We start from the raw sequence: 15,251 nt of genomic DNA, 5'->3' as shown, positions 1-15,251 counted from the left end.
AGCCTTCTTCTCAAGGGGTTAAAGCTTTAAACAAGAAGTGTTTTGTTTTTCTTGTTTTCCAAGAAAAGCTGTATCGGTTCATATGCTGTATGTAGTAACACTGAGAATGGCTGATTCTCCAAAATAAGGAATAACAGCTCCCATGCACGTGCATCAAGCCCACAGCAGAGGACAAAGTACAACAGGTGATCCAGAGTATTCCCCAGGTGAAGCATTTGTGTTAAAAAGCAAGAAAATGTCTATTTGCTGAGAAATCACGTCTGCTGAACTAAGTGGGTATCATATTGGAGATCTTTTAACTGCCAGGTTTATGCAGTTGGGAAGAAAGAATTTTATTGCTACAAGAGATACGAGTCAGAAGCAGCTAGTTTAAAATACAAACCACCTTTTTTGAATGTGAGACTAAGCACCGCCTCATTATACAAAGGCCAAAAGCTTAGCTTGCACTGCGTGAGAGATTAATCTTGGATGTGAAAATCCAAAGAAAACTGCAGGAAACCTAAGGCAGCGAAAAGGACCAAAAACCACATGGCTGAGCGCAGCCAGGGACGTGGGGCACTGCCTAGAGTCAGCTGCTGATTGACCCGAGGAGAGCGAGCGTGTGTGCATGCGTGTGTGTTTGTGTAAATACATCACCTTTACCAGTGAATTAAAGTTTTCGTAATGATAATTGTTTTCTCACAAAGTCCAGTTTGGTTTCTTTTTTTAAATAAAGTCTTTAGTGTCATTATAGAAGAGGTGATGCACAGTAAGGATACAGCCCACCACTTGCAGTTGACCTCCAATGTGGAAAAAAAAAAAACCAAAAAATGAGGTCTATGCTGTCTTACTAGTCAACTTATTTTATTCGGTGTTTTCCAGCGGTAGTCAAATTCTGGTTTTTACCCCCATGATCCTTACATGCATGTTAGCAAAATGAATCTTGTTTTCTTACAATATAACATTCAACCTTCATTTGGTATAGATCGCTTCTGCATCAGCAAATATGCCTTCCTTTTAAGTAATAAGTACTTCAGTCAAAAGAAAGGATTCTCTAATTTCACACCACCGTTGTTTCTGAACTTCATTTGTTCCTGAACCTGCTTTGTTGCCGAAGCAGATTTTTAAAGCCTTAGCCTGTCATCTTACTTTTTCAGAATTTGAAATGGTATTATGGACTTAATTCTGCTTTTATCACAACAAATGAGTAGTTAAGAATGACAATAATAGCAGTTATAAGGGTTCATTAGTGGGGTTGCATGAAAAAGACGGAGTTTATAGCGCCAAAATAATCTGAAATTCATGTCAGAGTGTTCTCACATGAAGAAACTACTCACTATTGCCAAATCTCAAATTAAGGAACTACTACAGTATCGCCAAAGGAAAATGCAAGTAATTGATAAAATAAACAACAGGAAAAGAGCTAGTTAAATTCTTGTCAGTTCTCTGTAATTGAGAAACCTTTTCTGAATCATTTTATTGCTATTTAAAAATAGCATTAGTTAAGCTGAAGTGAGGTGCGGTAAGAAAAAGAGCTCACAGCACAGGCAGTACATAAACTCTCAGGACAGCTGTATATATAGGTTTGGACTCATGGAAAAAAAAAAAATCCCTGTTTTCCAGTGGTTTATGGCCTTTTTTAATAAAGTATGAAAGTTCGTACCATGTATACAGAACCTAAGTGCAAGATCTTTTACAATTACCTAGCTAGATTTAGAGAATAGATACTAATTAAATGAAAGTAGTTAAGAGAGGTCAGTGCTGGGTCAGTTGTTTCAGAACTTGGATCACAACTAGGAAAATACCAGGAATCCTCTCAGCTGCTATAATGCCTGAAATACAGATGATGTAAAAAAAAAAACTATTTCTCAAAGACTGGTCTGACAGTTAGATGGAGAAGGAGACTGACCGCAATAAAAAGCAATTTAAGCCTTTAATGACATATAGCATAATCAGACTTTGACTTTTGTCCAGTTTTGAAGAGAAGACCAAGTTTAATTTCTTTACTGCGGTATTTGTCAATATTTTCCTATTGGAAATCATAATGAAAGAGATCTTGAATTCTGTTACTGTATATTTTTGAAAAGTGCTCCTTTTCACTGTGCATTTATGATTTTCCACATACCTGGAAATTACACTAAAGCATAAGTATTCACCAAAGTCGTAGAAAAGGCCTTGGGGGAACGAGCAACTTCTGAGTTCTAAAAACTGGGTGGGTTTTTTTCAATGAAACAGCTTTTTGCCCTTTTTTTTCTTTTTTTTTTTTTTTAAAGTAGTCTTTGTGTATTAGACATGTGTTTCTCCTATGTTCTAGTGTAAGAGCTCCCCAAAGGAGGAGTAGGTGCTCTGGTCTTTAAGCGACGCTGGATGCTCCAGCACTGCCCACTAGACGAACGGTGGGGGGCACAGGTACATAGTGCAGTAAAACCGGCGATGGGCAAAAGGAGAAACGGGATTATGGTCACTCGGTCTAAGCTAGGAAAACTGCCTCTGGTGATCATCAATGCCATGTTCTAACATGTCGCCTACAGTAACTTTATAAAAACATTTTCCTATGCTACAGCTTTCACATGTGTTTGGCTAAGACAGGCGGCGGCGCTTGGAAACGGCGATCCACACGCTCGGCTGCGTGGCTTCGCCGGCGTCGGAGCTGCCGTGCGCCAGGATCCGAACCCTGCAGACCACGCTTCCTCCATGAAAAGCCTGCCCTGGCAGCAAGCAAACACAGACTGCACCCCACCTCTGTTGCCTCTGCTTCCACTCTCTGAGCAGCCAATAATTATTTTTGTTTTCTAATCCAAACGCGTTCATAAAACAAAGCAGCAGTAGTTCGTAGCGGTATTGTTGTAGCGTTAAGTGTTCTGAGTGCACGTGAGGGACCACATATCCCTACAGCTCATCTCCCTTATAAAACACTGTAGCTGTTCCGCTAGTGTAAGGCTTTAAAAATGCAAGTGTTAAAAAGAACATAAAGAATTGTGCAGCTATTGCAAAACACTTAACTATGTTACTAGGCAATTTCCTTTCGAATGGAGCTGTGAGGCAGCAATGCTCCTAGCCTGGCTCACCTCCCAGCAAGGCCTTCTGTAAGTCATGTCTACCTGAAAGCTGTGAATTTGTACATCAAACCGAAAGGCTTTTTGTTATTACACACTCACAAAATACGGGATTTGCAAAACAGTACAAAATGCACGTGCTTCAGGCTGATAGATAAATAGTGAGTACCTCTTACACCACGTGAAGGGAGTTTTCCTTAGTTTGAGAGCATGCTTGTTAAGCAATCATCGATTTCGATAGATGTATCAGAAAGTGGCAGCATCCACATTTTAGCATCAATAAAAAAGGGTTGGGGAGGGATTAGAAACGTAAACACAAATTCTTGCAAGATAGCGAAGGGCAGGTCTCCATACTGGTTCTGCAGCGTTGAAGAGGGTTGTGTGAGCCCTTGGGTGGGATCGTGTGCCTCCGCGGTGGTAGCCCCGTGTCCTGCTGAGCACCGCTTGCAGCCCGATGCTTCCCAGAAAGCTGCAGGAACCCCACGCAGGGCGGTGATGGAGGACCCATCCTCTCAGGAGATTCTGCTTCTTTTAAAGGTTAGTCGGTGACACAATGGATGAACCTTTGTATTGGGGGGTTTCTGCCTCAGGTGCTAGGGAGTGCTCTCAATAGCTGCTGGTAAAAGAAGGTGGGGACTGCGTCTGGCTAAGCTTGACTTCTCTCGTAGTGAGTGTTACAGGTCTTAACAGATACCTACTTTATTTTCTTTTGGGTTAAATCTGTAATTGGTTCTAGCATGAATGAGATTGGAACCTGTCCTTGAAAGCATCCCAACACACAGTCTTCCTTTCAGTGACAGTGCAGGTATCTTGCATCACACAAACTGTATCGCCTGGCACCATCAGCTCCATTCTGATCTCCAGCATAGCCAAGGATTCAAATAGTATTTGTTAAAAGTGAACGCTGCACCCACTGCTATCACCTGTATTTATGAGTGGGCATGAAAACTGGGTCCTTTTATTTGGTTAGAAGCCTGGCGCTGCGTGGTGGTGAAGCATCCTCAACTCCTGGCTTCGGAGCAGGGAGTCACCCACCTCAGCCCCAGGCCCCACCGAAGGACCCCCCCATAGGCACTTCATTTTTAGGTGTAGCTACACTAAGGACTGCAGTCTGCCCTCAGGAAACGGGCACTTTTCATCACCGCTGCAAGTGACGTGCCCATAGCTGATGGCAGAGGTTGGCTGGAGGTGCTTTACAAAGGGCTTTGAATGTTTGCTTTGGATTGCTATTTACAGGCACTTCACTGTCCTCACACCTGTAAGCTCTTCTGCTCCTTGAAAAAGACCTTGTCCCTTAACTGAAAACCGTCTGCTACTGAAGTACCTTCTGTTGGTTTGCATACAACTGGACATCAAACCTACGATATTAATTCAATGTAAACATATACCTGTTTACAAAAAGTAAAACACATAGTGCCACTCTAACCCTAAAGCCTAGAGCAGTAAGAAGCCAGTTCAAGCTTAAATACACATTAAATAGCTTTGGAGTCAAATTAAATAAAAAGCTAAATTACAAGCATGTAAGATCTTTGCTGCTGATTCTTTTCTAGCCCCGGGTCATGCTTTACATCTTCGCGCTGTCTTGTTTTGGTGGTTCTGCTGATTGTGTTTCCAGTACTGAAGATTTAACTAGGGAGAAAGAAAAAAACCAAATCATCAGTACAATAGCACACGATAGAAGCAGAGCACAAGCAACAGGTTCCCAGTACTGGTTGGCTGGAAAAGCTTTTGCAGCAGCCTTGATTATCTGGCACTGCAAGAAGGATCATGCTTTTCTTGTAAAAGACACTCTCGATGGCTGAAGACATGAAAGCTAAATATTAGCGGCCGCTGTTTGCAGCGTGAGCTCCTTGGTCCCTTACCACGGCTTTCTTCTGTTTGCAAAAAAGGGGGAAAACCACTGTGGTCGGTGTGTAACAAAAAGCCGCAGCATCACCTAAGTGGTGCCTTCATCAAAGAGACAGAGCAGCTCAGTACAGCACAAGGGACTTTAGGATAAAGTCCCTCAGTAAAGCTGCTTTTGTGGCCAGATGCAGACAGGGTAAGGCATGCAAGGTTCTCACCTTGGGGTTCCTCGCTTACAACAGCTTCCATGTTTTCTCCTTTCACATACTCCGCATTAAGTCCCTCTGAGAAGCAACAATAGAGAGCGAGATGGGAAGGTAGAAAGTCAAAATGATTTATTTGCTTTGATGCCTTAAAAACTCTGGTAATGGGCCTATCTTCTGTAAAAGCTAAGATGCCTTTTTGCAACCTCCTCTGCATTAACAGCGCTATAGAAACATCAGTAAACCACAGACAGAGAAAGCATTGCTGGATTTTAAAGTGACCACAGAGACTTTCCTACAAGGCACAGCTTCTAGCAGCAGCCCTTTTATTCTGAGTTTCTTGCTTCGTCTTTCTCATGCGAGGCAGCAAGGCTAATCGCTGTGCTAACACGCGCAGCTAGAAGTGCATGGGGTGGGTACGTCCCCCGGACGGGGCTGCACCTGAGCGTAGACAGACGGCATCATTCTCACTAAAAGCGAAGTTATGCAGAGCTGCAAGAAGCAGTTTCGAGCAGGGCTGTGGTGATGAAGCAGGATGCCAGTGGGGTGCCCAGTCCCGAATAAGTCCCTTATCGCAATGCAAAGAAGTCTGCAATGTTTGTAACAAGTGCAGCCCAGCCCAAAGGCAAGGCTAGGTGCTGCTGGGCAGGGTGTGCGAGGGGACGGGGGTGCCACTGCTCACCGGGGTCCCACTCAGGGCTGCAGAAGGTTAAGACTGTCTGGCATGTGCCATGGACCCCAGCCATCCTCTCCAGCTCCTCTAAAGGACCTCTTTGGAGAGAGGCAAAGGGAGTGCTGGGCTACCTGCTGCATCCTTAGGGAGGGACCCCGGTGCAGGAAGGCCGAGGCAGTCCGTGCTGCCATGCAACACACGCTCTTTAAGCATCTAAACTTGTTTACACATCTAAGGGCAGCGAGAAGCGTGGCAGGGACCCACTATGCCTCATCACCAGGTTTTGATGGGGCTCATTCGTATCTCACAGGGAAGGAGGGAGGCGGGGAACGGTGCTGGCACCCAGTCAAAGCAGCGTGATGGGAGCCCTCATGCAGCAATGGGGCAGCTGCTGCATCCGAGGCATGCAGGAGAGAAGAAAAGTTTCTGCAACAGGCTAAAAGAATCCCATAAAACCCCATGCCAGGACAGACACTACAGTCCATGGCTGGCCAAGCCGTGGAGGTGGGAGCGGAGCTGTTGGAGCAGCCTGGTGGCTCCTGTCCTGCCGGCATGGCGAGCGGCAGAGGGACAGCAGGAGGCTGAGCCGCAGCCCAGGGCACGGCCAGCGAGCAGGAGGTGTGATGTAAGGAAAGAAAGAGTGACAAATATGCAGCAGCATTGTGCACATCCTTTAGACAAATTGGCAAATGCTCGTCAGAGGAGACTCAAAAATGAGAAATGGAGCCACAAGCTCACCACCGCAGGATGGCTGGGCAAGGAAAAAAGCTGAGCCTGTTCCTCCGTGCTTCAAGTGAGTGGTCATTATACATCACCGCTGCCTCCTCCAAGACATGTGTTTTGCTGGGATAACACCAAATGCAATTTATGTTTTTCAATAAAAAGCCACTTTTGCAGTGGCTGACGGCTCTTAGATTTCTGTCATGCATTGCAATGCATCTAAGGCCTGACATTAGCCCAGCATGCCATGTCTGATGGCTTAAATTAATCCTCCTTTATAATTAACTTTAATTTCCTGCCGCCTTTCTGGGGCTTTGTGTCTCTCAGCTTCCCCCTCATCAAAGCCTTTACTTTTTTTTTATTTAAATTATTTATTCTTGCCAAAATATCATTTAAGTGGGGGGAATATACAAGGGTGTTTCATTCCATCACATTCATTTGACTTTTCCTGCTGATCTAATTTACCAAAATGTTCCTGTTTGTTTCAGGCACAACTGGGGAAATAGCACAATTCCAGCAGAAATTTCCAACGCTGAACACCCTTCCCCCAGAGCAAAGAAGACTCACAGGAGATTTCATTTGATTAATTTAAAAAGAGCCTCTTCCAGCTGCTTGCAGCCAGCCCATAATGGGTTGCAGGAGATCACCATGGCCAGGCTGGTGCCATGGGGTGAGGCTATGGGGACACCTCCTGCAATGCTGACACCCAGCCACTTTAGGGGGCAGCTGATGCAAAAGGTGCTTTCTGGGAATAGGCAGCTTTGCCGCTTAATTTGCACTTAATTGCAGTGATTGCTGCGCACCTGCAGGAAGGTGGGGTGGGCTGGGGTGGGCTGTACCACCCACGGCTGCCTGCAGACGCTCACCGTGCTTCCTATGCTGCTGCTTGGTGAGTTTTTACCTCGTGCTGAGGTTTGGGGGCTTTGGGGGGGTGGGGTGGGGTGGGGTGTTTTGTTCCATATTTACCCTGTTCGGTTGGTGGTTTGCAGGGGGTCCCAGGGCTGTTGCTGGTGGTGGGTTCCTGCCTGTGCAATGCCCAGCAGGGCTGGGGGCTGTCAATAACCCACGGCTGGGGCTCTGCTCTGCCAGCTCTGGGTTACTGCGTGCCCGACACCCCCTCCCGTCTCCAGGCTGGAACACGGCAGCGGGGTTCAGGGGGACAGGCAGGGGGGTGTTTGCTCGGTGCCCCTCAGGAGGCGCTCGGGGGGGACTTACGCTGGATGCTGAAGCAGAACTTCTTCTGCTGGTAGGAGATGTAGCTGGAGACGGCCCCGATGAGTGCCATGGCCAGGGCGCTGGCGATGCCGGCAATCGTCCCAGTCTCTGCCACTCTGCCTGTGGGGCGCAGAGAGCGGGATGCTGTGCGGCAGGGGCGCAGGCACCACCCATCCCACCATCCCACTGCTGACCCTGCGGCCACAGTGCTACCCACCTCCGTCATAGTCGCTGTCGGTGCTGCCCCCGGCACCTGCAAGAGACAGGAGCCCGTCAGTGCCCCGTGCCCGCTGCTGCCAGGCTGGCCGTCCGGGAGGGAGGGGGCGCGCACTTGTGGGGGCCGGCAGCGTGGCCCCCCAGGGCACCCCCAGGCTGGGTGAGCCTGTGCCCCACGGGGCAGGGTGCCCCTGCTGCCCCACACCTCCGCTGCCTGCCCGGGCAGCTCGTCGTCGTCATTACTTCTCTGAGGGGTCTGAAGTTGCTCTTCTCTCCCATCGTGCGTGGCTGGGGGGCGCTTTGGGGGGAGCCCCTGCAGGGGACCCCTCTGCCTGCACACCAGTTAACCTCACCTCTGCCCCCTCACACCTCCGCTGCTCTTGGCATGAAGAACAAACACATGAAACGCTGTCAGACAGATACACGGCGTACTTGTACCGTCACGGGGAGGCAACTGGCTAAGCTCCGTAATCTCAGGGAATCCTCGCTTGGCTTGGAGTCTGTTTTAACATGACCTTCCCTGGAGAAACTGGGCTGGGAGGAGAAGCTGCTGGAAGCTGCAGTCCTTACCCAGTCACATCCTGAATTTATGGAAGCAGGTCAGCGTTGTATTAATGCCTCCGATGTGGTTTGTCCTTGGCATGGGGATTCATTAAATGTTGATTGAACTTGTGGTGTTCGTCTCTTTACTCGACTGCTTTTAATATTTAACGCTGTGGATCCTCGCAAATGCGCAGGCTTATCCGATGGCTCATTTTCCTCCCCGTTTCAACCATCAGTGGTCCTATGGTGGACAGTAACTGAAGGCTTCTGTCCTCTGGCGGTACAGGGGCAGGCTTTTGAGGTGGCAGGGGAGATGCAGGTCCCATCTGCCCTGGTGGCAGATGGAGCTGCAGAGCCTTTGCGGAATCAGAAGTGCCTCCAACTGCTGGCACAAGGTGTGACCATGGAGGCCAAAACCTGTGTGTTTCCCTGGCTCTACGGCTGAGACCCCCTTTCCTCGCACATGCGCCCCGTCGAGCAGGCGAGCCCCGCACGAGTGGTCCCTAGGAGTCTGCTGATACGGCGATTATTGCCCAAGCTGCAGCAGCTACAGCAGACGAAGGGGTATAGGTCACTGCTTACCTTTCTTCTTGTCCGGGCTGTACCCGCCGTCCACAATGCTGGCCAGGTCGTCGTCTGAAAATCCTTTAAAAATAACAGCAAGAACAAATGGTGGTTGGCACCCGAAGGGGCACGCAGCCCCCTGCCACAGGCTCCACGTGTGCTCTGCAGAGGTGGGGGAGCTCACCCCTTCCACCTGTGTAAAGCCCAGTTTGCCCAGCAAAACACTGGAGCCGCCTTCCTGACGCAGCGAATGCAGCCAGAGCTGCCTAGGAAACAACGTAGCAGGAAGGAAAAATAGCGTGTGGCTTGCTTGGGATGAGAGGGATCCCCAAAACCGAGTGCCTTCGGATGGGCAGGGCTGGGAACAGGACTTTTGGGGTACTCTGGGTGGGGGTCACGTGCGAGCATCACGCACCTGGGGTGGGGGTGGCCCCCTGCAAGCCCCTGCTCCCAGGGAAACGTTTCTCTGCTGGGCTGATGGAGGCTGCTCTATTCATCTGATTATTTTCTCTAAAACTCCCCAGCTGTTTTAAAGAGCTGTGAGGGGCTTTCTGTACAGCAGGGCCCAGAGCAGGGGTCTGCACACCCATTTAAACCAGCAGCTCCCAGCTATTCTGTCCCCTGCGAGAACAGGGACTGGTCAATAAGCAGCTCTGCTTCTCTCACAAATATCAAATGTTAACAAAATGTTTAACCCCAAATTATTTTAAGCTCATAAAAGAAGTCATAATTGACTTTGAGTCTAGTTTGAAATAAATACCTCTCAAAGTTTAAATACTACTAGTTTTGTTGGTTGTTTTTTTTAACTGAGATGATGGACGTATTTAGAAGTTCATTAGGTGTTTTGGCTGCTCGGCCCTGGCTGGCAGCGGAGGAGGGAGAAGGATGCGGTTTGTGCACATGGTGGCTGTGGTGCCGGGGACTGGGGTGCCCTTGCCCTGCCTCCGGCGAGCCCCTGGCAGCACAGCCTGGCCCGGGGTCCCTCAGGCAGCAGGGTCCCACAGGCAGGGACCCAAATCGCCTCCTCCCTGGAGGGACAGAGCAGCTCCAGTGGAAGAACTGAGCGCCAGCACATCTCAGTACAGGTGAAAAAGTTATCTTGGACGTGGTTGTAGTGGGAATGTTTAATTCGTGCAGGAGGGACATTGAGAAACACGGTCTGGGAATCAGTAGCTGCATGAGCGGAGCTGTTGAACCCCTTGGCTCTGGTCCCAGAGGGACCCTCGGGGTGCACTAAGGCGTGTGATGGGAGAGGGCACCCAAAGCCGAGCCAGCAAAAGGCTCCCTCTCCGATGCTGCGCCTTGGGAAGGGTTACCTTTGCCTTAACAGCCTGGAAAAGACGCTCTTATTCACCAGCTTACCACAAAAAAACAGATTTATGGGCTTAGTAATGAGTTGAAAAAGAAAAATAAACCCTGACTATGCCAGAACCTGGAGAAGTCCCAGGCAGTCCAGGGTACAGCAATGCCGGGGGAACACGTGTGCTGGTTTGTGACTGGTGCCACGTTCCAGCGGTTCAACACCTCAACCTTTCCTGCAGGAGTCTGAAACCTCAACAAGCCCAGAATATCAAAGTGCAGACAAGTCACCTAGTTAATACAATCTAATAAAATATGTGACTATTAATTACACGTGTGAGCAGGGTATACGGCCATCTCGACATCAATAAACTAGCCGTGCAAAGTCTGTTTTCTAGCTCAAGTGCTCAAGGGAACAATGCTCATAGACAAATGATTCATTCACTGGAGTATTTTAGAGATGGAAAAAAAAATCTCCCAGCCCATAGCGTATGTTATGCCAGGACTTAAGTCTGCTCTAGATTTATGTCTTGGCAATGGCTGCGAACCCCAACAGCACATGCCCTCGGTTAAATAGCTGTCAGGTATGGGGACGAGGGGGAACTTAACACTATCACCACAATTTAATGGGTCAGAAGAGACCCCGGGAAAGAAACCTGCAGACAGGCAACAGGTCGTTAGGCAGAGCCCCTCTCCGCCAAGGACCGCCGAGGCAGGGGCTCCTTCCCTCCCCGCAGCCCGGGTAGAAGGGACTGACCTGCCTGCGGAAAATCCCTCTCCCTGTGCAGGCAGGGCACAGGCAGCAGGTGCTGGTGGCAGCGCCTCCGTTCCTGCTTGCTCCTGCCTGGCAGGGAGAGCCTGCTCCCCCGGCAGCTCCGGCAGGTCCCCGGGCACAGCACGGCGGGTGGCCAGCAGGATGGAGAGGGGAAGTCAACATACCTTCACCTGGCCTTACGTCCGGCCTCCCAGCATCTTTCCCATCATTCTTATCATCAAGGGCATCAGCCAAGTCAAAATCCAAAGGATCCTTTGCTAGAAAACAACGCGGGCGTTAGTGCTGGCCACCGGCCGGAGAGCTCTGCGATTAATTATAAAATAATGTCTGCCATGTGGTTGGTTTGGGCTTTTTTTCAAGGTGTCTTACTAACAGTCTAGAGGCTGGAAATGGTGGGAGGAGGGGCAGTGCCACCGTCACAGCACGTCCTGAAGCCTCTGCCTGTGCCGGCAGCAGAGCCAGGGCAAAGCCAAGGGGGCTCAGCAGATTGTGCTCACCTGGGTTAGGCTTGGGGGGGGCCCTCGTAGTTTTTGGCTGTTTGGTTGTGGTGGTGCGGATGACATCCCAAAAGCTGTTATCTGAAGGGAGCGGGGAAAAAAAGGAGACCAAAATGATGTCACCCTTCGAAACGTGTATTTGGACAAGCGCTGGGAGGGGAACCCCCTCCTGCAGGGATGCTGGGGCTGTGCTGGGGTGGTTCAGTGCTCTGGTTCCTCCACAGCTTCAGCTGCCTCTGACACCAGGGGCAGCCCCTGCCCGCGGTGCCCCAGGGATGCTCCAGCCCTCGGTGTGGGTAGCAGGTGTCTTCGCAGAGATCCCCTGCGCCAGGGCACGTGTCAGCGGGGCTTGAATTTCAGAAGGGGACAAGCAAGGCTGCCAGGAAAATCCTTGCAAACACGCTGCCGGTGGGACACAGGCTGCATCCCCCTTGTGAGAGCTCTGCCTCCGCGAGGGCAGCTCCGTGCCATCCCTGCCGGCTGCCTGCGGCACGCAGGAGCAGGACCAGGCACTGCCGGAAAGATACTTAAGGATGTGCTACTTCAGCAATGGAATCTCCCACCTAGCAACAGCAAACAGCTCCATCCTGGTTAAAAATTTTTACAAATGCTGCTCGACAAAGCCCTCAATACGGCTCAGGCAGGGGTGTGTGGGCAGCGAGGGAGGGAGGAAGGTGAAATGCTGGTGCCAACTATCCTGGCATGTCAGCGAGACCCTGGAGCATCTCTGCTGACCCTGCTATGATAGCAGAGCAGGCGGAGATGGTCACCTTTAAAAGTCACCTGTTGGTGGTAGCCAAAACTTGCTGGAGCTCATCTGTCAATGCCTGATCCCCCTCCCAGCTACCGGGATGGCTCCTGGTTACCTCGGGGAGCAACTTCCCACATCCGCAGCCCCACAGGCGAGCACGTATTTACCCTCCCCCGGCGCAGGGAGCTCCGCAGTACCTGGCTTCCCCGGTCTGGGAAAGGGCTTTGGAGTTGGCTTGGCTGGTTTGGTGGTAGTCTCCAGAGTGGTGTCAAAGTAATCAGCCAAATCAAAGTCTGTTGCAGAGGAGAAGGGATTGTTAACATCCCCACCGTTTGTGAGGACAGTGTGAGGCTCTCGGCACGCATCCCCTGCGCGGCAGCTCTGCAGGTGCCGTGCAAGCGATGCTGCACTGTGCCGGAGCCCACCAGCACCCACGTCAGCGTGGAGCTGAAAAGAGTGTCCAACCAACTCTGCTGCTGAGCCACAAGCTGCTGCAGAGCCTTCAGCCCACCCCTGGCCCGAGCAGCCCCAAATAATGCATTTGGGGGGAGACCTGAGAGATGGTGCAGATGAGAAGGTGCTGTGGGGATCGAGCCGGTGGCTGGGACCCGCTCTGCTCCCTGCAGGGCTGCCTGTGAGTGACCCTGGGCTGAGCAGACCACGCATGGGAGAGGGGCCAGGAGACAGGAACCCGCCGCAGGAGCCCCTCGGTGCCATCGCTCATCCAAAAAGCGCTCCCGGGGACAGCAGAAACTTGCCGAGACAAAGCCTTGGCCTCGGCACATGTCCATTTCCCGGGGAGAGTTTATTGGATCAAATGGCCTCTTGTTCGGGCTGCAATCCAAACGGTGAAGCCCTGCACGTGCTTCTGGCACTTGGCTTTTCTTGTCCCCAGCAAAGACCACCAAGGCCAAGGAGCTGGACAGCCGGGTTTGCTTAAATCTGTGCCAAGATCCTCATGCAGGGGCACGTGGATTCACTTCTGAGCACTTCCCCACCGCAGTTTGTTTCAGGCTCCTCTGGCAGGGTTGAGCAACCCTCAGCTCTTGTGACCGCACTATATTTAAGTATGTTTGGCCAGAACTGAGCCAGAGGAGCTGCCAGTAATGAAACCCGGGTGTATTTAAGGGAGCTTCCTCAGCCAGGGCAGATGCTGTGCAGCCGGCCAGCCAGCACATCTGACAGGCACAAAGAGTCGGAGAGACATTCTTCCCTGGATGGGGAAATGTCACCAGTCTGGGCCTTCCTGCGGAGGTCAGGGTTATCCCGGAGTAAAAAAGGGAAGGAAAATATCCTGTGGGCTCTCTCCTGGAAGGAAAGCTAGCAGGTGCCATGCAGCCAGAAAAAAAAGCCCTTGTATAGCTGAGCAATGATTTGTGTCTTTTCCATTAGGATACTGCAAAGTGTGCGAAATTTAGCCTTGGTCATAAATGCTCCACTGCCATTCGCCTTCAGCACGGACAGAAATATCAATATTGCATTTACTTTGGTCGTGCGGGAGAAGTGCACATCTGCGTGCTGGCACCAGCTTGCTCACGGGCAAGTGGCAGTGTCCCAAAGCCTCTGCTAAGGCAGCAGCACCCAGCTGTGCAGGCACAGCCTGTGGGGGGCTTGCACGGTTCGAACCCCTGTGGGAAGCAAACCCCGCGCTGTGCTTAAGCGATATGCACTCAAGGTCTCACCTGCCCCACCTGCCGGCTTTCTGGGACCCTTGGGAGTGGCTGTGACAAAACAGACAGGGAAGAAAATGTTAGTGGTCATGGGCATCTCCGAAAATGTTTCACTTCTGGTTTGAGAATAAATAGCAAAGGTTTCACCACGAGCTTTCCAGCTGACCATCGCTGCTCTGCATTTGTAAGCTCAGAGCTACAACCCCCTCCCCCCCAGGATGTGTGGCCACAGGGAGCAGGACCCCCTGTGCGCCGGGGCGAGCAGCCGTGGCACCGTGCAGGGCTGAGCCCGGTGCTCTGCAGGGCGCAGCTGGGGCCGGTGGGCCAGCATCCTGGCAGGACAGCATCCCAGTGGGCCAGCATCCCAGTGGGCCAGCATCCCAGTGGGCCAGCATCCCACCAAGTGGAAAGGAGAGCTGTAAGAAATTGCTCCACATTAAGACTCCTGGAGACAGCAGCAAAGAAAGTAAGGTCAGACACCATACAGAACAGCATGGAAAACAAGAGTAAGCTGCCTGTGTTTTGTTGTCCCCTGCCCGGCTGGTCAGTCAAATGACAGGTAATTTCCAGTACTGCATTATGTGTGGGAGGTTCTCCATCAGCTGGAGGAATTTTGGTGACACCCCAATACTCAGATCCCAGCTCCCCTGGATGCTCCTGGGCTAAAAAAAGCTACAGTCAGCTTTCAGAGGGGTTGATTTTTAATTTTTTTCACCCCCTGTAAAACACTACCTATTAATAGTGGCTAGAATTACCAAGTATATGAATAAATTATGAGCAAGAGTTATGGCTGCTCTCTTCCCATTAATTTCCATTTGCGCCTCTGAATACTGGAGTGCTTCTGCTGGGCTTCATTTCCAGTGTGCCGGTACGGTTTGATGTGACCCGACTCCAGACCCTTTGCTTGCTTTTATTCCGGGGCTGATGCGATGAAGATCCGAGCGGGATGCAGCAGCTGGGGGGGCTGGGAGGACAGCGCTGCCTCTTCCCCTGGCTCACAGCTGGGGCTCCGGCCTGGGGAAACGCCGCTTTCCCTCTGCGTGAGGTGGCTGTTAGACACTTCTAACCAAGTCTCTCCACATACTGTAGTAAAGGGCTTGCAAAATCCTAGATACGATCCCTCGGAGCTGTGACCGAGTCTGATACCCCACGGTCTCCCATCCCCCTCCCGCTGAACCCCGCACGCCACAGGAGAGATGCACGGAGCATCCCGGCTCTTTATTCCTTGTAAACTCCAACACAACA

General features: G+C 50.9%; 1 protein-coding gene across 6 annotated transcripts in view; it reads right to left on the bottom strand.

Moving 5' to 3' along the window:
- Window positions 1–826: 826 nt before the first annotated feature.
- CD99L2 (CD99 molecule like 2) overlaps window positions 827–15,251 on the bottom strand; it is a 32,812-nt gene continuing 18,387 nt past the window's right edge. Inside the window, exons 3-11 of one of the 6 annotated variants that reach the window (XM_037408222.1) lie at window positions 14,019–14,057; window positions 12,534–12,629; window positions 11,586–11,666; window positions 11,253–11,345; window positions 9,033–9,095; window positions 7,909–7,944; window positions 7,692–7,811; window positions 5,099–5,164; window positions 827–4,664 (exon numbers count right to left, since the gene is read on the bottom strand). In XM_037408222.1, the coding sequence (XP_037264119.1) occupies window positions 4,600–4,664; window positions 5,099–5,164; window positions 7,692–7,811; window positions 7,909–7,944; window positions 9,033–9,095; window positions 11,253–11,345; window positions 11,586–11,666; window positions 12,534–12,629; window positions 14,019–14,057 (659 nt within the window). In that variant the 3' untranslated portion in view covers window positions 827–4,599. The other 5 variants (XM_037408224.1, XM_037408225.1, XM_037408226.1 and 2 more) reach the window with 5 other exon arrangements.

This window comes from Falco rusticolus, chromosome 14 (genome assembly GCF_015220075.1).
Source record: "Falco rusticolus isolate bFalRus1 chromosome 14, bFalRus1.pri, whole genome shotgun sequence".
Classification (NCBI taxonomy): Eukaryota; Metazoa; Chordata; class Aves; order Falconiformes; family Falconidae; genus Falco; species Falco rusticolus.
Note: the sequence above shows the minus strand (reverse complement) of the source record. Positions and strands in the feature narration are given on the sequence as shown.